Source organism: Camelus dromedarius, chromosome 18 (assembly GCF_036321535.1).
Source record: "Camelus dromedarius isolate mCamDro1 chromosome 18, mCamDro1.pat, whole genome shotgun sequence".
NCBI classification, from domain to species: domain Eukaryota; kingdom Metazoa; phylum Chordata; class Mammalia; order Artiodactyla; family Camelidae; genus Camelus; species Camelus dromedarius.
In genome coordinates, this window is record NC_087453.1 from 16,647,192 (window position 1) to 16,669,285 (window position 22,094).

Genomic DNA, 22,094 nt, shown 5'->3' on the forward strand with positions numbered 1-22,094 from the left:
GGTAAACTGCATGCTTAGCATGCATGAGGTCCTGGGTTCAATCCCCAGTGCCTCCATTAAAATGAATGAATGAGTAAATAAACAAACTGAATTACCTCCCCCCGTTAAAAATTTTTTTTAATTTCTTTAAAAACCAAAAAATTGAACGAAGTTTTTCTTTGTACCTAAAAGTATAAAACAAAAGTTAGAAACAAGTAAGTAGAGTTTAAAGAAGAAGTTAGAATAAAACGTGAAGGTAAAAATACTTTTTAAAAGAGTAAGAACATGAGGCAAATCACACCTTATTCTTTTTTAAACTTCATGGTACAAGACAGAAATAATGCAGAAGCCACAGAGATAAGTTAAAGGGACAAAGCATAAGCACATGTGGAAAAAAATGAACAAACAAGAGCTAAGAGTAAACACAGTGGCAGCAGGTACAAAGCAAACCCAAGTGCACTTCAAAACCAAAAACAAAGCAAGTGGAAGTGGAGAGGAAAAGGCTCAAAGGAACCAACTGAAGGCAGACTGCTAAGTCCTGACCAGCCAAGTCCTGCTCTCAGGGTCCCTGGGGTCCAGATGCCATGGGCTGGAGGCAGGGAGCCTGGGCTACTTCGGATCTGGTGACGGTTCCGCCCCATCAGTCTGGGGCAGGGAAGAGCCTGGCCAGGACCTTCGTATTCAGAGCTTCTGCCCAGGTCATGGTCAACACACAAGCTGTGGGCAGCGGCCCCTGGTGGGCCTTCACCTGGCTATGGAGATTCTGGGGCATCCCCACTGGGCCTCTCACCAGTCCACCAACTCACTCATGAACCTCCCAGCCTCGCTGGCTCACTCACTGCCTTTAGCAGAACCCACAAGAGAGGCCGAGGCCGAGGCCACATACACCGCAGGGCCAGGGAAAGTGATGCCCTGGGAATCTCTCTGACAGGCAAGGAGGCAGCCTGTTTGAACAAGCTCAGTACCTCCAAGAATGCTGAAGGCAGCATCTCCATGATTCACCGGAGGTGCCAGAACATCCCCCTGGATCGCCAGGCAGAGCAGTGACTGGGAGGACCCCAGGACAAGCCGTCTCCAGGACACCTGCCATGCAGACTGGCTACTTTCCTCCGAGTGGCCAGCTGTGTGTGAAATGATTGGCTTGGCTATTTCCAGTGCCAGGTGCAGAAAAGAAATAGATTAAAAGGACAAGAAATCCAGAGTTCCAGCATCCTGTTTCAGCACATGTTGGAAGGTGGACGAAAAATCCAGATGAGTCATTGGAGAGTGGAAAAGATCTGATCTTATCTAAAGGTGAGGTAAGGGATCTGGGGGCTGAGTCCTGCTAACTTGAGTCCTTCCAGTTGTGTAAAGACAGGGAGTCCTCCTGCTGCTCCGGAAGTTTGCTTGCAATTCAGTTGCTTGGCAGGGTGGCTCCGTCTCCCCACAGCTATGATGCTTGGTGCAGATGTTGCCAGCTGGCCCACAACCCAGTGGTTCCCGGACTTGGGGATCTCATTAACCAGTTTTTGGCCTTGTTTTGAATTGGTTCTTAATTGGAAGACTGATGTAAGATTGCTGATATTTTGTTTTTCTAAGGAAAACATTTTTTTTAAACTACCAATAACATCACCATTGTTTTCGAAAGGAAAGAACAGTTTAGCACAAAAGAAAAAAATCACTAAAGGATGGGGTGATCTTTTATACAGAATAACTTTAACCTTTACAAAATGCTAATTATTATATGTTCCTCATTTGAGGAAGGCAGTCAGGAAAACTCTTGGTGGGCTGACATTGGTGACCCGCCCAGAGTTGAATTCGCACCCCACCGACCACAGTGCTTTGGGGGAACGGGCCAGTGGGCTCAGGGTGGGATCCAGTTACGTGATAAGAGTACAACTGTATAAAAACTGTCACTCACATCTGATGCTCCTCTTGACCGCCCAGCTGATGACACACCTCCCTCCCTGGGTTTGATGTATTTATGACCGTGTCTCCTTTACCACTGGTTCCCAAATCACTACATCATTAGAATCATCTGGGCTGGAGCTTTCCCAGGTCCCACCACCAGAGATCTGGTCCAGGACAGGGTCCCATGGTCATCTGAATTGAGGCACCTCAGCCTCGTGCCCCTCACCTCCTAACCCTATGAAACCAGAAGCCATCAGCCCAGGGTTCTGCAAAGCAGAGCTGAGAACAGGGACAGAAGGCAGGGGACCCAGGACGGAGGGGCAGCAACTAGGCCACCAAGAGAAAGCAGCGCTGGTCGCCGGCTGGGCTGATGCCGACGCCAGAACGTGGAGCTGGGGGACTGGGCGACGCTCCACATTCACAGCTAAAGCGAAAGGCTCAGCTGGGAGGGGACAGGGCAGTGGGATGTCAGCATGATCTGTAATGGATGTTCACAAGGAAAGGGTCTGTCAGGGAGCTTCTTTTGGATGTTGCCTGGCCTCTAACTACCACCCGCCGTGGCCTCTGCAGTCTCTCACACTGTCATTCTTGTCCCCTGTCTCCGTGCGGTTCCACTCACCTGGTCACCCATCATCAAACATCTCCACCCACCTCCATGCCGTGCATGCGGCCCAGGTGCTCAGCCCACACCTGCTGACTGGACTCAGACCGGCAGGAGCACTGGCTGGACCAGGGACTGCTTGTGATGGCGTCGTCTGGCCTGCAGGGAGACCAGCTCCAGGGCAGAACCGGCAGGGTGGGAGCCATAGGCACACAAAGCGCCCGCTCCGGGCCCACAGGACACCACCACTCACCACCGCCTCCACCCCGTTTCCCAGCGCAGACACCCCTCCACGTCTGCGCTGAGCACCTGGCTCAGTGTCAGGGAGACATGGCAACGCTGTGGAAATCTGATATTTGAAAACCCAGGTGGAGTTTGAGGGGACTCGTTCCTGTGGAACCGCTTGGGGACAAGGTTTTGTGAGGCCCTGCCAGCCTCTCTCAGCCAGGCCGGGTCATCGCTCCTTCCGAGGTCATCTGGTTCTTCAGACACACATGGAGGTGCCCCTCGGCCAAGCCATGACCGTGCGGCTGCAAGCCTGACCGTGGAGATTCCCCTCCATACACCATGGGCTGCGATGTAACGTGGGGTAGGAAGCTCGGAGGCCTGCCTGGTGGGGGCTGCCTAAGGGGCACAGGTCCTGCGGCCCAGACGTGCTGGAAGAGGTGGCCAGTGACGCGTGCTGGCTCCAGGCTGCACCCCCGACTGTTTCATCTCCTGTTTTTGCTCTGCAGTTTCAGCCAGAGGGTGAGGATCCTGCACCATCTCCTCCTTGCGCCCCAACAGAAGCTCATTGGGACCAGCCCCAGCCCTAAATTATAAAAGAAAGTATTTCTGATCTTTCTTCACAAGAATGCCAGTCGGAAACGGCAAGAACTGGACGTCTTTGGGACTTCGTTTGAACAGCGTCCCTTGTTTGCTCTAACAAGGTCTTTTTTTTGGTTTGTTTTAATGGAGGTACTGGGGATTGAACCCAGGACTTCATGCACACTAAGCATATGCTCTACCACTGAGCTACATCTATACCCACCCCCTGCCCTCCAATAAGGTCCTGAGGCCATTTGGTCATGTGATCTTGCTGTATGGGGCCTCCTGTGTCCATGTGGCCCCCAAAGCTGCTGTGTGCCAAGCATCACTGGAAGAATTGATTGGACCATCTTAAAATACAGACCACGAGAACCATGGGTGGGAGGGAATACGTTTACTTTAGGTATAAAGGTTTATATTATTTATTAACAAGTTATCACTATTATTTACATGTTTATAAAACAGAAATAAAAATGACATACATGTTTGGTGCCAAAAGTGGCACATCCAAACGAGTATCAGTACAAAAATAAATTCTCAAGCTACATGTTTTTAAGATAAACATCATTGAAACAGTTAAGAGGAAACAATCTGTATCGGTCACGTGTTGAAATGCAAATGTCATCACAGCAAAGCAGCGCTGGGGGCGCCAGTGAGACCAGCGCCTGATGGGGGAGCCCCCGCCCCGTCCCCGCGTTCTCACCAGAACCAGGCACACAAAAAACAAATGTACGAGTTACGTTCTTGAGCCACAGAAGTCTAGAGCCTCTCAACAGTGAATTTCTGCTACAGAGGCTTCCGGATGGGGTCTGAGCTGATGAACACTCACTGGTGGCATCGGGACATGGGATCGTATGCGGAGGGGAAGCGGAGCCCACTTGTGAAACAGAGAGACGGACCCTGTGCACAGAGCACACAGCACAGCACACCGGGTCCTCTCCATCAGTCACCAATCCTTGCAAGTCTCCTGGCTGCCGACAAACAGGGACACAAGCAGAGGGAAAACAGAAGCTGCCTGGTTTGGGAAGCCCTGTGCCCAGCAGGCATGACCCTCGGTGATGCTGGCGGAAATCCACAGTGTTTCAGGGTCTCAGACCTTCGCGGATACACACTGCTCGCACGTGGCCACACATCTCACTGGTCAACAGAGCCGCGGCCCCACGGGGAAAGCAAAGCCAGCCCAGCAAGCCCTCGGCCCACCCAGCATGGTGCTTCAGCTGCAGTGGCCTGCTGTCCTCCTCGCTCCCTGTGAACTGGGCCAGGATGGGCCTGCTGGAAGTGGCATGCCGGGTCAGGGAGGGTGCTGGGTGAGCCAGGAGCATGGCCCTTCCAACTCCCACATGGCGGGACGCCCGTCCAGGCACAAACTCCTCCGGGACCCTGGCAAGGGAGGCGGATGCTGAGGGGACTGGGAGGGCAGGGGCTTTGAATGGGCTGCAGAACAGCTGAAGATTCCACACGAGCCGATGCCGGCTCACCCACCCTGGGTGGGGGGTGGCCGCGTGGAGGAGAGGGTAGCAAGCCGTACCTGCGGCCGCAGCCCAGCTCTGCTCACTGGTCCTGGACCTTGGCCCTCTTGGCTTTGAGGGACAGGTGCTGCAGGAGAAGAGAAAAACATTGTTGTGGGGCTTGGTTAGACAGAGAAAGTGGACCTCAGTGTAATTCCCATGTAAGTGACCACATCAACGCGTCCACCTGGTCCACGCCATCTTAGTAAATGCCCTGCCCCTCAGGCAAGAGTTTGGAGGAAAAGAGCCCAAGGGACCCACAAAGGAAGTGGCTTTAACAAAGGACCTCTGCTCACAACTGAGGTATCCTCGATACCCCTTAATAATCAGAAGCCAAAGAGCAGGCGCTCGCCCGGGTGTGCCGCCCTAACACGCAGCGGGTCTTCACACGAGGAACCCCCAGCCCCCGGCATGCTCATAGCCCAAACCCCATTTCTTAGCACATCTACAGTGGCCTCAAGACAACCATCCGATCGCTGACAGAGAACCGCAGGCCCTGAAAGAATTCCAGGCGCCAAAGACGACGCAACGCGCCACCAGGCATGGCGGGAAGGAACTGAGTGAGCGGGACACACGTCTGGACCAGCTGCCCGAAGTCATACTTTCTATCCACTCAGGCCTGAGAAAGGACCAGTATAGATTCTTGCCGAGGCCCTGGTTAACATTTCCCTTAGATTCCAAAGGTATCTCAGCATGAGGAGAAAAAATCTTAAGGACTTGAAAGGCAAACCTCTGAATGGGTCCCCTGTGCTTCCTCTTTCCAGTGGTGGGTCTGGCTGGAGTTCTCCAAATTCTCTCCTCCCTGCACTTCACCTGATGTGACCCCTCTAAGTAACGGGAGGCACTCAGAGCCTTAGCTGGGGAACAGGGGTGAGGTCATCATGCGCGTGGGACCATTTTTGGTGCTCATTTCTGAGGAGAATGTTGGGTATAAACAAAGCTAACTCTGGACTTTTTTCAGGCCTCTTTACAGGGTGAGAGCAACTCTCTGAAAAACAGTGGTAATGGAAAGTCACCAAAGGTGCCAGGAACAGAGCCGGGGGTGATCCGTGGGCTGTGGACGGTCGCGACGTGCTACACTGTGTTCAACAAAGGACCGTCTACCACCCATGGGCAGCCACTGGAGATCCGCAGGGCTCTTGGTGAAATCAACCCATTTTGGACAAGGTCATAGACGTGCCTTTAGGCTGTTTAGTTAAGGAGGGGCCAAGTTTCTCCAGGCCAGGGTGTGTGGGAGGCACAGGGCACAGGGTTTAAGGCCCTTGGCTGTACAGTGAGGCTGTTGAATTAGGTGATTTCTGAGGTCCCGGCTTCTCTGAAACTACTCTGATCACAGGCAGTCATCAGAGTGGAGCTGCTGAGCTGAAAAACAGGCATTTGGAATTATCCTTTTTTTTTCTTCAAAATTCTAGGGCTATGTGTTCTTTAACTTTGTGGGTTTGATGTAGAGAAAATGTCATTCTGAGCTGAGAATGGAAAATGCCTCTGCTTCTAGGGTAATTCTGTTCTCCAAGGGTCTACATAATGACAGCACAGGGCTGTAATCCCTGAGAAAAAAGACACACTCAAGGGGAGCTTTATATTCATCCCAGGGCTCTGCACAGCTCTCCAAACCTTGTCACAGGGAAGTAAATCCTATACAGAGAACAACAGTATCACTGGGCAGAGGAAATACAGGTCAGAGCTCAGAGCTGCCGGGCCAGCTGGAGTATGCAGGACAGGGCATCAGAAAGGAGGAGCCCCAGGAAGCAACACGGGCTGAATGCACACGCGCAGGCCAAGATTCCAAACGGCTGGCAGAGAAGACATACCGGAGGGCTGTGCCTGACAGGGGGATTCTGAAGGTGTGAACAGTGCTGGAGACGCTGGGGTTTTGACCAAGCAGAGTGCAAAGACCTCACTAAACATCCTACACATTAGGCTGTAACATGAAAAAGCCCATGTCTTAGGAGCAGGGCTACTCAAGACTTGCCCCATAAAGAGTAAAATCAGGTCTCAGTGGAATTAAACCGTTTACCAGAAAAAAAAATTTCAATATTCTTTAAAGACAACAAAATCAACTTTTCACAACAAAGCACCTGTAACGTCCAGCGTACATCAACAAACCACCACACAACAGAAGCAGGAAAATGTGACCCGGAACGAGGCGGGAAAACAGTCTAAAAACAAAACAGACTAGAGATGGCAAAGATGTTGAATTAATGGGCATGACATGCTCTTTCAAACAGCTATATAAATATGTTCAAAGATTTAAAGAAAAAGATGAATGTATTGAGTGAACACATAGAAACTCTAAACAGAAATAAAAACTTAGAGATCAAATGAAAATTTTAAAATGGAAAATATAATATCTGAAATGAAATATTTTCTATAAGGGCTTAACAAAAGCGTGGACACTGCAGATGTACTGACTGCTAAACAAGAAGACAGGTCAAGAGGGAAAAAAGAGATCGGAGCCTCAGTGACGTGTGGGACAATATCAAGTGCTCTAACACATACATAACTGGAATTCCAGAAGGAGAGCAGAGGAGGATACTGGGATCAGAAAAAATATTTTAACGAATCACAGCCCCAAATTTTCCAAATGTGGTCAAAAGAAAGTCCACAGATTCAACAAGCTCAAAGAACCCGGGCAGAAAAAACACAAAGAAAAGCACAGCACAATTCAAAATGCTAAAAAACAAAAAATAAAGGAAAAAATCTTAAGAACAGGCAGTAAAAAAAGAAAAAAAAACCCAACAAAAACTAAATCAGACTAATAGGAAACAAACAGCACCACCTCTTGATAAGGAACTTACTGTCCCTTGTTGATAAAAGTGCGGAGCCAGCTCCAACAGCCAAGCCGATTCAATAGCAGTCACGTCCCTCATGTAATACTTGGAGGTCTGTATAACTTCGTTGTAGATGACCCTGAAACAAGACGAGAACATGAGCTAATTTCCTTTCTCTTAGGATGAGACTCAGAACCATGACAATTAGAGCTGACAAGATTCTCTCCCCTTTACCTGTAACGGGCACCTGTCCTGTGTGCCAGGCACTACCCTAAACACACGCGTTCGTGTTGCTCACATAAGCCTCGTGATCTGAGTGGTAGGTAGCAGCGTGTCCATTTTACAGGTGACACTAAGTCCTACGTGATTTCCAGAACATCTCAGTTATCAGGACAGGGCCTTCTGGATCCTTGTGCTTGTATTTACAGGACTCTGAACGGAGCCTAATGACTTTATTAGGAAATGCAGAAATAGAAGCAAAGGCTTACTGATTCTGAAAGAAGCTGGGAATTAACTGTAAAGAGACATAAGGGCACTTTCTAGAGAGATGAAAATATTCTATATCTTACTGGAGTATGGGTTACATGGATGCACACAGTTGTCAAACTCTTCCAATCTATATAAATTATACTTCTATTTAAAAAAAAAAAGCGTGCCTGAGGCTGAGGTAAAAGACAGCAAAAAGCCAAGGAGATAATTTAAATCCCTACATTTTTGAAGTGCACATATTAGATACAGGTGTCAGCTTCCAGAGCCAGTATAGCCTCCTCCCTGAAGCCAGCCCTGGCTCTGCCTGGCACAGGAAGTGCCATCCACAGCCATCTACCAGATACACCCTTCTGTGAAAGCCTTTCTCCCCAGGTACTGGAATCTGTGTCCCTCTGTCCGGCTGCGGGCTGGGACCTGAATTCATCCCTGCAGAGCCGTGCCCAGCACGAGGATGCAGCATCTAGTCCGAGCATGACCGTGAACGTCTTCTCGGCAGATGAGTGAACAGAGGAGTAACACCGTTCGCTTGAAGAGATCTTTGCTAGAGCAGAGATTCTGTAGCTGACTCAGAACAAAATCAACAAAGGTGCCCCGGGCACTGGTACTCCGGGCGCTGTGCCGGGCGCGGGGGGGCCCCGCGGAGACCAGGACCTAGGCCTTGCCTTCAGCGCACTTACAAGGCTAAGATGCAGGAGGGGGCTTACCAGCGAGGCGGCTTCTCTGCATAGAGGACCGACGCAGGGTGGATGTGCAACTCATGATCGTCACGGATGGTCCTTGGGGCACAGAACAATTCTGCCTCAAGTAGACTTTAAGCACTCAGAGTGAGACCTTCCCCCAGACGTGTGTGCCGTCATCACAGAGCACGCAGGCTGCACTTCACACACACACACACACTTCTCTCCGGCGTCTCTTGGGCCCTTTGTGACCCCTCCCCCGCGGCTGCCCCAAAAGTCAGGAATAAGTTGTGCAAAAAAGGCAGGAGAAAAGCAACATGTGGACATTCAAAAACAACGATTCAGAACGTTTATCTTCTGTGGGTTCTTTTTCAAAAATTTCTTTGGGGACAGAAATATGATTATTTCTATAATCTTTTCTATTAAACAAAGTTAAATAGTAAAGATAAAGACTATGGGGGAGATGATAACGGGGGAAAGAGAAAGCTCAACACTGAACCATCCATTTCTCTCAGATAGTATTTCAAATTCCAACTCAGATTTGATGCAATTTAAAAAAAAAAATGCTACTGAACACAAGACTACTGGTAAGATCAGCTCACAAGAGAACATTAACAGACTAGGATGCTGCTGCCCAAACCATAATTAGAGTGTTTCTGCGTGTGTTCAAATGCCATGACCCAGCTTCTCTCCACAGCCGGGGTCCTGGCTGTCCTACCGGGCAACTGACACTGAACTTGGTCTCCAAAGGACCGACCATCACAAAGCCTGTTACGTAGCCTGTATTTCTTCTGAGGACACTGGTGAAAGGATTTTGTAAATGCTAGTAAAAATTGCTAATTAATACTCTTGAGGAGAGTGGGGCAATCAAAATGACGACAAAATAACGGTGCTCACTGGAGAAGCTCACGGGCCTCCCCAGAGCTGCCGCAAACAGGGACAACTCGGTGTCGGGAGGGGGAGCGCATACGATGGGCAACAGACATGCTGCTGACAGGACAGACTACTGGCCTGGAGTGACACAGCACACACTAGAGATAAATGCAAGGTGCTGTCCATCGGCTCAGACAGTCAGCTACTAGGATACTACATGGAGGAGACCTGGCTGCCAAAAAAACACACAAAAAAGCTCAGTGCAACTCTGGGCTCATTTAACAAAGCCCAGTGTCCAGGACAAGGGACATCACAATGACCTCAGGATCACAGGACTGTAATATTTTCTAAGGGGAAAAAGCTAATGACAGTATATGGAGGAAATGCAAAGAGAAGCTGGGGAGAGAGCCTCCTGAGGGCTCCTGACTGAAGAAGGGCCTGCGGTCATCACCGCACGCTAACCGGCTGCAGGGAAGTTCTGAGACTAAGATGAGCTCAGAAACAGAAACGACAGACCAAAGGTCACAACTCAAAGAACTGGAATGATTCCGTTTGGGAAAAAGAGGGCTGAACTCTGTGTGAGCTTTTACCATATTTGAATACACTAAAGGTTCTCGGAGAGCATCAAGGGTCAGTGACGTTTCTGTGCCTAGAAAATGCAACTGGAGGAGACAGGCTGTAATCTGTAGCAGGAGGAAGGACAGCCAGCTCAAAGAAGCACCTGCCAACATTCAGTGTGGCCAAAATGTGTCAGGGTAGGTGGCGGCATCAGTTCTACAGATCTCTACAAACAACGTGAACTTTCCCAACGGTAAAGGGAACTTCTCTAGGAAAGATCACCTTTAATGGTTCCTTTCAGTCCTATTATTCTGTTAGACTGGAAACATCACCAGCCTCCAGACTTTTAATTGTCATCCTTCTACAACATGTGGACAGCTGAACATTTGAGAATCATTTCCATAAGTTATTTCACTTAAAGCTATACAGCTAACCTCAATGCACCTTTAGGAGGAGGCTTGATACAAATTTTTTTTTAATTGCTTAATCTCTCTACTTTCCCTCCATATCCACTTGCTCTGGGGTTTGGATCATTTTTAAGATTTCCATGACTTAAATAACTTCACGAAGTATTATGTTACCTATAAGCTCCAGTAGAGTGAAACCTTGCTGCATTGGCAAAGAATCCAGAAACAATGCACCTCAGGACCGGATCTGGATCACCTGCACAAGGGAGCAAACAGAGTGATGGATGAGACCTCGCCTGCCCCATGCTCTGCGTGCTCTGGCCTGTGCTGTGAGGCCCACCCCAGGCTGCTCTGAGCCACCTCACAACCATCTCCTGAACAGGTCCCAGCCCCACGCTTCCCAGTGCTGGAGGCCTGCCCTGGCGCCATCTGTGGAGGTCCCCACCCTCACAATGGCTGCTAAGGGAAACATGCTGGACTGTTCCCTTAAGCTGGGACCCCCAATCCCCCGTGGACCACAGATGACCAGACCAAGGCTGGGCACTAGAACCTACAGAGCACCTCACAGGCTGGCCAGTGACCCTGGGAAGTCCTTTTTAGGAGAGCATTTTGCAGGAATGATGTTCCATCCATAAGGCACAAACTGGGACACTAACACTACAACATCATTTCTGTGGTTATAAGCTACAGTATGTAATTCTTCAAACTTTTCAAACATACTCATTTTAATTGGTATCTGTGTTGCTATAGTAAACATCTGCCACAGATAAAGCCTGCCCACTTACTGGATGATTTCCACAGGATATATCCACATTATTGAGCCAAAGGATAATATCATCTGTGGCTCATGACATACCATATTTCATCAATTCTCAGAATTGATGAGAATTCTAAACTGTCACTTTTTTATGCTTTAACTCACTGAAATTAGGACAGCATTTTGTAATTATAACTGGCAGTATTTTTTTCTCTTAATGATGTGTGCCTTACAAATGATGGTGTCTTAGATCAAGCAAACTGCAGTATGTTGGTAAATAAGTTCCCCCGAGGCGGTATAATTTACACAAAGCCATCAACAACGCATGAGGATGTCAGTTTCACTGTATTCTTACCAGCCATGTTTTGGCCAAAGGGTACCCCCTCTTTTACTGTACATTTATTTGATTACTAGCTGTATTTCTTCTTTTGTGAATTTTCCATTCCATTCCTTTGCCCATTTATCAACTTGGAAACTAGTGGGATTTTTTTCCCCTAATATGTTAAACTCATTCTGTAATAAAGTTTTAAAGGTTTTAAAATTTTTATCTTATGTATGCTGAAAATATTTTTCAACTGTTTGCTTTCTTTTTCCTTAACGTTTAGAAGTTTTAAATGTGCATGTAATTTATTGAGTTTGCATGATTTTCTCTATTGCTCTAAGCACAGAAATGATAAATCTCAAATCTACCTTTCTAACCACAATCTGATCCTAGATTCAGTCCCTTCTCTCCAACTGCCTAAAAGAAATTTCTATGGAGGAAGTGCATTCTTATCAGGATGAAACCACTTCCAAAAGGGGGAAAACTGGCCCCTGAGGGTGGGGTAGTGGGCAATGGTAGATATGACAATGACTATGACCCTCCAAAGCTCAACCCTACCTTTCAAAATCTTATTCCTTAGTACTTGATTTCTCTCTTGAGGAAGAATTTAAATTCAATGTAAATTTTCTCCTGGGCGAGGGGTTGACAATGAAAAGCAGGTTAAGAAACGAACATGAAGATATACGGCTGTCATCCATCAGCTGGGTGACAAGTGCCAGATCCCTCTACCCCATCAGCTGTCCCTGCAAGCTTCCTGCTTCTACCGATGACACCAACTGTGCCCGGTCACCCAGGTTCCAACTCCTCCCTCTCTCGTGAGCTCAGTCTTTCATCGGCACCCACTGGGCATCTAATATGCTCCGAGCTCTCTCCCAGCACTTGTCTCCACAGTCCTCCCTGCCTAGCATGCCCTTTCCCCTCGACTGGATTCCGCCACCCCTAGAAGCCTGCTGTGCGCCCCCCAGGCCAGCCCCTGTGTGATTCTGTCACCCCCATACTGACTACAGCTGCCACTGCGGTGTCCCGATTCCTGAAGTGTCTACTCTGCTAGCTTCTGAGACACGGATGCTCCTGTGTTGTGGTGGTCATCTCTCTGCAGGACCCTCTCCTGTCACTGCACTGTTTCCTGAGAGTAAGAAACAGGTCTTTGTCACTGTGTAATTAGCTGCTCTTAGTATAAAGGCCAAATAAAGCTCTGGAGAAAAACTGCCTGAGTTCTGATTCCCCTGCACATTCACTGTGGGCCCTTCGAGCCGCGAGCTCCTCGCTGCGTCTCAGCGCACTTTTCTCGTCCATAGGACAGGGATAACAGCGGCATGTACTTCACTGGAGGGTCGTGAACATTAAACGGATTCACGTATGGGAAGCAACACTGCCAGGCCTGCGACAGGCACTTCAGGAACATGAGCGAGTACGAGTGAGGCCAAGAGTGGGACGGAGTGCCCGGCACACACGAGGTGTTCAAAGGACAACTGCTGAGTGAACGAGCAGGTGTGTCGCCTCCTCAAAATGTGGGTCTGAGCCACACAGACCTGGCTTTGCTGGTTACCAGCTGTGCTGTCCTGAATTTAAAAGTAGCTTCTCCCTGGGATTTTACAGGCCCTCTGTAAAACACGGATGGCATCGCCTATGCCTCAGAGTAGGAGACTAAGGGAGAGAATATTTGTGGAAGCCCTGCCGTGGGGCAACCTAGTGTGTCCTCCGTTACCAGTAATCGCTGTCGCTGCCAGAGGCCAGAAACCGTGCCTTAACCCAGCACTGTCTCACCCTGGGGACTGCCTAGGCTAACCACACGGCACTTGCTCTCGTAGTATCTGTATTTGAAAGTTAAATGCAATTTATGTGGAATGGCCATAAACACCGCCCACTTAACAGACATTTTTCTTGCAAAATCTACATGGAAAAATTAACCATGTAACATACAATGGTGTGAATGTTAATGATTTTTAAGTGTTGTCAGGGCTTGTTAAATTTCTTTAATAAGAACAGTCCTCAGAAATAGAAACAGACATCCTTGGGAAAAACTATACTACTTTTCACCAACACAGGCAATTCAAATTGTGGGGCCGGTGTAGATCCAGGGTTCACTGGGCCGCGCACGGCGGCCCAGGTGCGAGCTCGCAGAACGCGGCCACACGGGGCAGAGGCGGTGTTGCCGGCGGTTCACTCTTACCTTCACTAGATTTCTTGGGCACTTGAAACTTGACGAGTAGCTTTTTCAGTTGCTCTCTCACTGCCGCAGCTCTGACGAGACCCTTGTGATTAAGGAAATGCTCCTGACACCACTGAGAGCTCTTACTGTGCTGCAGGACAACCCAGACAGAGGGACGGTGAGAAAAGCACAGAACTGTTCCTGGCTGAGACCACTCACGTCTCTTCCCCATCCGCTCGCTCAGTGGGACAAGATCATCAGATCATAACTGGCCCTTTTTGGCCACAGCTCTCTGAACAGACGTTGACAACAATACTCGCCATCTGACTGCTCTCCAACTTCACTCTCTGAGCTCAAGGGCAGATGAGAACTTAATAGCAAGCAGAGTCGTTTTCAACCTTTAATACCTACGGGAGTGGCGAACTGTCAAGAACCACTTCCCTGCAGCTCTCTGTGTACCACCTAGCCCTCTCCGGCAGGCTTGAGTTCGTCACTTTATTTGACTACAGGCAAGGAATATGACACTTGCCAATTTAGAAATAATTTACAAATTACTATTATATATCCCCAAAGTATGATTTTTCTATCAACAGTGCTTAATTTTGTTCTATTTACAATCATTAGGTCTTAAATTATTGCTGTCCTCTGAAATTACAAGCCAGGGAGGAAAGTGTTTTAAATAAAAGTATAATTCAATGAGGACTTTCTCAGATGGTAACTATAGAATAATACACTGTAGCCCTGGTAGAGGAAGCTTCAGGCTGGAGATGGTACTCTGTGTTTGCACAAATGAATTTTAACTGACTTAACCCATAGTTAATAATCTCAATAAGAGATGGGGTTTCCTGAAAACTGTTCATTAACTAAATCTCCCATCAAATCTCTGGTAAAACAAAAACTTAGTTATTTCTCCTCTTATAAGAAATTATTTAATAAATGAATACAAGATACTGAAGATCTAAAATGTCTCATTTCCCCCTTACATCCTTTCCTTTATATAAGAAGTTTCTTTTCGCACTGTTTCCATCATCTTTAGAGCTCTCTTTTCAGCAATTTTTAGTGAGGACTTTAAGCTGTATTATTTGCTCTTCGTTTCACAGACTATTAACAACAACAAAAATGAACATCACCTATGGCTAAATGTGGGTAGGACATGTGAACATACACGAATCAATGCCTGAATGTCTTCCCAGGGCCTGTCTGGCAGTGGGAGGAGCGGTGGCTATATGAAACCTCAAGAGCATGAAGACGGCTTTGAAGATTCAAGGAAGTTACTCTCAGCCTCATTTATTTGCAGAAAATAATCAGAACTTCCTATTCAATTGTCAGACAGTGTTGTCCAGCAACACTGTGTGAACACTGGGCAGATATGAGACAGAATGAGGAGAGAGCGGGCCGAGGAGAGCTGAGCGCCAGCCGCTGCCAGGGGCCCACACCTCTGGGCAGGGGAAAGCAGAAAACCACCATAGATTAGAAGCCCTGGCAATAAGTGAACAGGAAAACAAAGAGGTCTCTAGGCCATTTTATGAAATGAACTTCCGGAATCCTCGCTCCTAGGTCGCCGCTAGTGGACAGGTGTGTGGAGGGGCCTCAGGAGTGGTGCCGTGCTTACTTTGATGAAGGCTTCATACACGTTGAGCATGGTCAGATGATCGCCCTCCTCTACAGCAAATTTTCGGTGCACTCGAATCTGCAAAGAATAAAGCAATGTTTAGAAGTTGACTCCTGTGAGCTTCTTGTCCCAGGAGGCGACACCACACGATGAACAGCTTGTAGAGTCAGAAAGACTTGGTTTGCATCATTCTGGCTGTGTCATTTCTCGAAAGATCTCATATTGGGCATTTAACCTTTCTCGGCCTCAATGGCCTTATCTGTAAACTGGGATTTTAAACCCAACTATCAAGACCGCGGGGGGATGAAGATAACCCCCTTTTCTGGAACCTGGCACAGGTACTAGGTAAGTGGCAGTGTTCCGTCTCTCTCTTCCTCTATCCAGACAATAGCGTCTCTTTGAGAACTCCCCCCAGCCCCTAACAGAATGTGAACTCCAGGAGGGCAGGGGGCCGACTGTCTGGAGCATGGAAGACACTCTCTATCACTAAGCTACCACTAGGAATCTGAGATCCTGGACAATGACATCTGCTCCCATGGGATCAAGGAGCCACAGATCCAGTCTATACACAAGTACACAAATAGACTTACTGACTTCAGAATTTTCTCCTTGCATCAAATACCACATAATCAATCCTCCTCTCCTTCCATTCACTCAGTAACAGGTATTTCCTGAGCACCTACCACAGGCCAGGCACTGTTCTATGCATCTGGACTGTAACAGTGACTAAAACAGTGGTGGGAGAAAAACAGCAAACAAGATAAATAAGCAAAATACACAGTCCTTTAGGTGGTAAGAAGTGCCAGGGGAGAGAAATAACGGGGTGGGGGTGGGTATGTTGTGACTCTAGACAGAGTGGTCAGAACTTCACCTTCCTCATCTTAAAAATCAGTTTGCCTGTCCTGAGGGAAGACTATTAAAAAGGCTAATGGAAAGGCAAACAAACAACACAAAAACTCTGTAACCTCTAGTCATACAGCTGTCAGGGAAGATGCTAACAGTCGGTAAGAAAGTCTCTCTCCTCCCTGCTCATTCACCTTCTGCTTCTGCTTCCCTGACCCTTCCGGCAGGAACCGACTCGCTCATCTTGGACCTCCTTCCATCAGGACGCCTCACCTCCCCGGGGTTCATTCTTTCCAGGGTTCGCTCTTTGGGTCGTTACTGATGCCTGGACCTTTGGTAGGGCCCTGTCAGCAACCTGGCTGTGCCGGGCACTGACTCCTTACGTCACTAATGTGCCCACCAGGGTCGCTCCCAGAGCAGCCTTAGTTAAAAACAAAACAAAACAAAACAAAACAAAAAAACCTATCTTATGGGAAAGTCAATAGGACAATGGTTAAGATGATTTAGGGCTTCTGGACTGTGAAAGGCAACTCCAACCAATTTCAGCTGTGCAGCCATGAATAAGTTACCTAACCTTTCTGTGCCTCCACCTCTAAAAATGATTATAGTAGCACCTACCTCCCAGGTCTACAGTGAAGACAAAACGAAGTGATGCAGGTGAAATGTGTGGCACAGTGTCAGGCACACAGTTAACACTCAGAGTGTAAGCTGCTCCGTCCCGAGCAGTCCCTGGGCAGTTTAACAAAGGAAAGCCCAAGATGAACGAGACTCGAGACTCATATGATAACAGCTGGGGGGAGGAGTCGGACTCACAGCCTGAGACTTCTGGTTTGAGGGGACCACAAAGACATTCTGGATCTGCATCATGGCTGCAATGCTTAGAATTTCCTGAGAACAGCCAAAATTTCCTATAAAACAAAAAGCATGTTTGATTTCAAGCATACAATGTGTCAAAGAGAAGTAAAGGACATTTTCTGTTCTTTTCCTTACATCAGTACTCGACCCATCGGAAACAATCAAAAGTGTTTACTGAATTAATGAATGACGCTGATAACTGAATCACAAGTTGGCAACAAGCCCCCAACCAGACAGCTTTAGATGAAAGCTCCTTTACCCCTTGAACTGTATCATGCCCTCTTCCCTGGGAGCACAGAATTTGAGAAACAACTCCCCTGACAAAATAAAGTCAACGAGAACTGCTGGTCTCCACCTACCTGATTCAAGCAGCATTTTTGCAAACATGGGATTCAAAGGAAACTCTGCTATTCTCATGCCAAGCGGTTCAGTTAGGCGACAGTCTTTGTCCAGACCTGCCGTAAGAACAGCAGCAAAAATCAGAAGGCACGTACTGCTGTGTTGAAAGTATACAGTTGAGAGAATAAAAGATGACAAATGCTAAAAAAAGGTATCCAACAGATGAATCACGCACTCCCAACCTCAATCTGACCCGGAGTGCTTTAAGAATACAAGAAAAGGTCTCCTCAGAGCTGTTGAATATTCCGTTTTGCAAAACTGATACTTCTAATGGCTTCTATTCAAGGACTTGATTATAAGGAAATGGCCCGCAGCCTCCTCCTGCTCCCACCCTCTCCTGGGCTGCTTACCCCCAAAAGACTGCTCTTTCAAAGGGCTCAGCAACCAGATAGTGCCAAACACAAAAGGCACTTTCCTTGGGGTCTCCAGCAGCCTTTGACCACAGCTCCCTGGAAGCACTCCTCCCCAGGTTCCGTTCTGTGACCCCCACTCTCCTGCTCCTCTGCCCCTCTCCTGCTCCTCTCTCCCCGTCACTCTGGACCTCTTTCCGGGTCGAGCCTCTGACATGCCTAAACATGTGCCCAGCTGGCTCTTTGGTGCCAGAACCAGGGCTGCTTATCCAGTCACCTCCTGGGCAGTTTGCTGAACGGGGCTGACTCCTTCAATTCCCCACGTCCCTCCTTGCCTCTTTACCATCAGCCATTTCCCAGGTATTGGATTCCCAAGATACAGACTGCTGTTTTACTGTGGTTTAAACTGTTCCCATTAAAACACATGCTGCAGAGCTCAGAGTAAGACAGAAAAGGCCACTTCTCTTCGGTCCCGATATCATCTCTTAAAAGGTGATAATTCAGCTAATAAATTAAGTTGGGTGTTTCCCTCTAGCTTTTCCAGCTTATTCAGGGCAGTGAAAAATTAAAAATATTTTAAATTTCATTCGTTTGGGGAAAATCAGTCCAAATGAAAAACTTCTGTGTAGTCAATGTTCTCTAATGCTCATTGCAGATTATCTCAAGAAATATTGCTTTCAAGTTCTGATTACATGCTTGAAAACAGGGGATAGAAACCCACTGTGGCACATGCTCACCCTGGGCTGACTTGATGTAGACCCCAAAGGTCCCTTAAATCACTGAAGATTTTTTAAATCAATAACAGGCTATCCCTTCACAGGACAGTACCATAAATATAATGAATGAAGAAGGACCTCTACCTCACCATACACAAAAAAATTAATTCAAAATGGATCCCAGACCTACTAAATGTAAGAGCTAAAACTATAGCAACTCTTCAAGGAAAATCTAAGAGAGCTCTTCATGCCCAAGGATTAGGCAATGATTTCTTAGATAAAGACAACAAAAGCACAAGCAATGAAAGAAAAAATACACAAATCGAATTATGTAAAAAGTTAAAACTTTTGTGTTACAAACAACACCATCAAGGAAGTGAAAAGCCAGCCCACAAAATGGGAGAAATATTTACAAATCACAAATCTGATAAGAAACATGTATCCAAAATATATAAAGAACTCCTTCAACTCAATAATAAAAAGACAATATCCCAAGTAAAAATGGGCAAAGGATTTGAATAGACACTTCTCCAAAGATGATACACAAATGGCCAATAAGCATATGAAAAAGTGCTCAACATCAACAGTCATTAGGGAAATACAAATCAAAACCACAAGATACCACGTCATATCCCCAAGGATGGCTTCCATAGAAAAGACAGATAACAAGCACTGGCGACCTGTTACTGTGTGGGGAAACTGGAACCATCGTACATGCTGGTAGGAACATCCACCAGAAACCTGCACACGGATACTTACAGCAGCATTATTTATATGAGTCAAAAAGGGGAGACAACCCAGGTGTCCATCAACTGATAAATGGGTAAGAATAACGTGGTATATTGACACTATGGAATATTATTCAGCAGTAAAAAAAAGAAATGAAGCTACAACATAGATAAATCTTGAAAACATGCTGAATGAAAGAAGCCACTCAAAAAGACCACACATTATGTGATTCCATTTATCTGAAATGTACAGAATAGACAAATCTACACAGACAGAAAGCAGATCAGCGGTTGCCTAGGCTGGGGGCATGAGAGGAGAGGGAATGGGGAGTGAATGTAATGGTTCAGGGTTTCTTTTTGGGGTGATAAAAGTGTTCTAAACTTGTAGCGATGGGCACAACCCTGTGAATATACTAAAGAACACTGAATTGTACACTTTAAATGGTTGAACTGTATGGTATATGAATTATACCTCATAAAGATGTTATGAACAACAGAAAAAGACATTATATTCACCGAGGCCACATTCACAGAAAAGACACATACTTCCTGAAGAGGTGAATTTAGGCCACAGATTTCTCTATCTTAAGGGAAATACCACATTTTCAAACAAGAGAATAGAAGTTCCTCTGTTATACGGTGTTTCCTTGCCCCAGCACTACCACGGGCTAGTCTTCCACCCAGTCCTCCACAGGGAACTCCAGGAATGGAGGAAGAGGGGTTAGGCAGAGAATGCTGAGCCAGGTTTCAGAATTGGGTGGAGGGACAGAGAAAAAGGTCCAGAGAGGTCACACCACCTGAAATACTGGTAGAGAATCTTGCGGATGTCTCTTAGGAGTGTAGCTGCGGTCAGGGTAATTAACAGCTTTTGCTGTATTGACGTGCTTTGTAAATTCATTGTCACTACTGGACTCCATGATCTAATCATGGCCCCACCTTATTTCTATAAGCTCATGTGTCAGGAAGAGGATTATATACATGGGGAGAACCAATCCCACCCCTGAAGATACTAAGAGCCCTCGGGTGAATACAGCCTGTCTAATATCACATAGTAACAAACAGATAAGAAAACATGTAATAAGAGATGGTGTACCTCCCAAAGCATAGAGTAACTCCAACGCCTGAACCATCGACTGTGCCGGAGGGGGCTGTAAAAAACATAAAAAGCCTCCTAATTAATTTCATCAGGTAACAGCCATAACAGTGTGACTACTTCCTGCTCATATCCGCTCTTCCCCCTAAAATGCCCCATACTTCCCAACCTCCAAGCCCCTTGAAAGGCCCTTCCTCTCCCTCCCAGCATCCTTGGTCCTACGTGGTCTTTAACCTCAGCTTGATTAAGCACTTCCTTTGAAGCTTTCCCTCTTGCTCCCCTCCATCAGAAGTGAGGGGTCCCTACCTTGAAATAATCTCCTTGCTTTCCCTAAACTCTCATCACACATTTCTAATTTTTACTTCACAGCTTCAACTTCCTAAGAAGCTGCACGATACTGCAGATGCTGCAGGGCTGACGGATACTGCAGCACTGATTCATCTCTGCATCACCCAGAGCCCTGCCTGTAGGGGTAACAGACAGAAGTTGAATCTGAATTTCTGAAAAGAATAGAGACTGCGAGACAATCTGAAGTTAAGCAAAGCTGATCTTGTCCCCTTCAGTCTGATTCTCTGAATTCTTACTGTGTCTCTCCTTTCATGAATCTTTACTAAGCATCTACTAACTAGTGCCAAGCATCATTGCTGTTTTCTTCTAAATTATTTCACCTATAAGCCACATAATAAAATTACAGTCCCTTTGCAAACTGTATAGTTTTTCTTCCTAAGTGCATTCACAACAAATGTATTTGAAGTATCACACTGTTTTACAGATGAGGAAAGTGAGTAACAGTAAATAAGACATTCACACAGGTTCATGGAGGCAGTCAGGTGGTGGCAAAGCCGGAGGCTGAACTAAATTCTCATTCTTCCCACTCTACCCCACCCACTGACGGCCACGGAACAAAGCTGTCCTTTCAAAAGCTGTGCCGACTGCGCGCACACGCTGATGAGTGTAGGGACTAGACCTGATTCACTACACACGGGATAGTCAATAAATCACTGCTGACTAAATCATGTAACTGATTCACCGGCCCTTCCTCGGTGCCCACGATATCCTACTTTACAAAGAGGCAACATACACAGCACCTAAATGAAGAAGTTCATCCCGCTGGGACCTTTATTACACTGAGATTACATGACTAACAGGGATGGCTCAAGCACTGAATGGGGATCTGAATAATTACAGAACAAAACTGACAAACAAGCAAAACAAAAAGAACAGAGCAAAAAGTCAAAACTCTTGACTCTTTTCAATCCTTGGCCCTACTTCCAGTCAATCACCAAGCCCTACAAATTCTGCTCTGTGAATTTATCATTAATCAAAATAAACCCAAACTTGACCCGTCCCCTGACCCCAGTCACATCCAGAGTATTTTCACCTAAACACGTTTACTGTTCTTCCTCTATGGTCTCATCTGATTCGGGATCATATGCACACATTGTTTTAATGTAGTTGGAAGGACTGCATGTGTATAATTTTAGTTTGTTTTCCTCACTGTATGGTTTTCTGCTTCCATTGTTTCTCGTACCTACAGACACTTCACAGTGATTACTTGGGATAGCAGCACATTATTCCAGCAAGGTCATACTCTGTAAAATCAGCAATTTTTCTTACTACTGGACATTCAAGTTGTTTTCAGCTCTTTGCTACTATAATCAACACAGCTAAATATACAAAATGACATGTATCCTGCGATATTAACTG

The 22,094-nt window shown here is 46.8% G+C and overlaps 1 protein-coding gene across 5 annotated transcripts in view; it reads right to left on the reverse strand.

The window, feature by feature from the left end:
• Positions 1–3,656: 3,656 nt before the first annotated feature.
• The window catches only part of DHX35 (DEAH-box helicase 35), a 62,872-nt gene continuing 44,434 nt past the window's right edge, over positions 3,657–22,094 (reverse strand). For 2 of the 5 annotated variants that reach the window (XM_064475688.1, XM_064475690.1), the window contains 9 exons: positions 20,388–20,442; positions 17,461–17,556; positions 17,060–17,154; positions 15,404–15,481; positions 13,813–13,942; positions 10,735–10,816; positions 8,750–8,821; positions 7,584–7,695; positions 3,657–4,873 (listed from right to left, as the gene is read on the reverse strand). In XM_064475688.1, the coding sequence (XP_064331758.1) occupies positions 4,829–4,873; positions 7,584–7,695; positions 8,750–8,821; positions 10,735–10,816; positions 13,813–13,942; positions 15,404–15,481; positions 17,060–17,154; positions 17,461–17,556; positions 20,388–20,442 (765 nt within the window). In that variant the 3' untranslated portion in view covers positions 3,657–4,828. Of the gene's footprint in view, positions 4,874–7,583; positions 7,696–7,715; positions 8,007–8,749; positions 8,822–10,734; positions 10,817–13,812; positions 13,943–15,403; positions 15,482–17,059; positions 17,155–17,460; positions 17,557–20,387; positions 20,443–22,094 lie in introns of those variants that run through there. The other 3 variants (XM_064475689.1, XR_010376623.1, XM_031433816.2) reach the window with 3 other exon arrangements.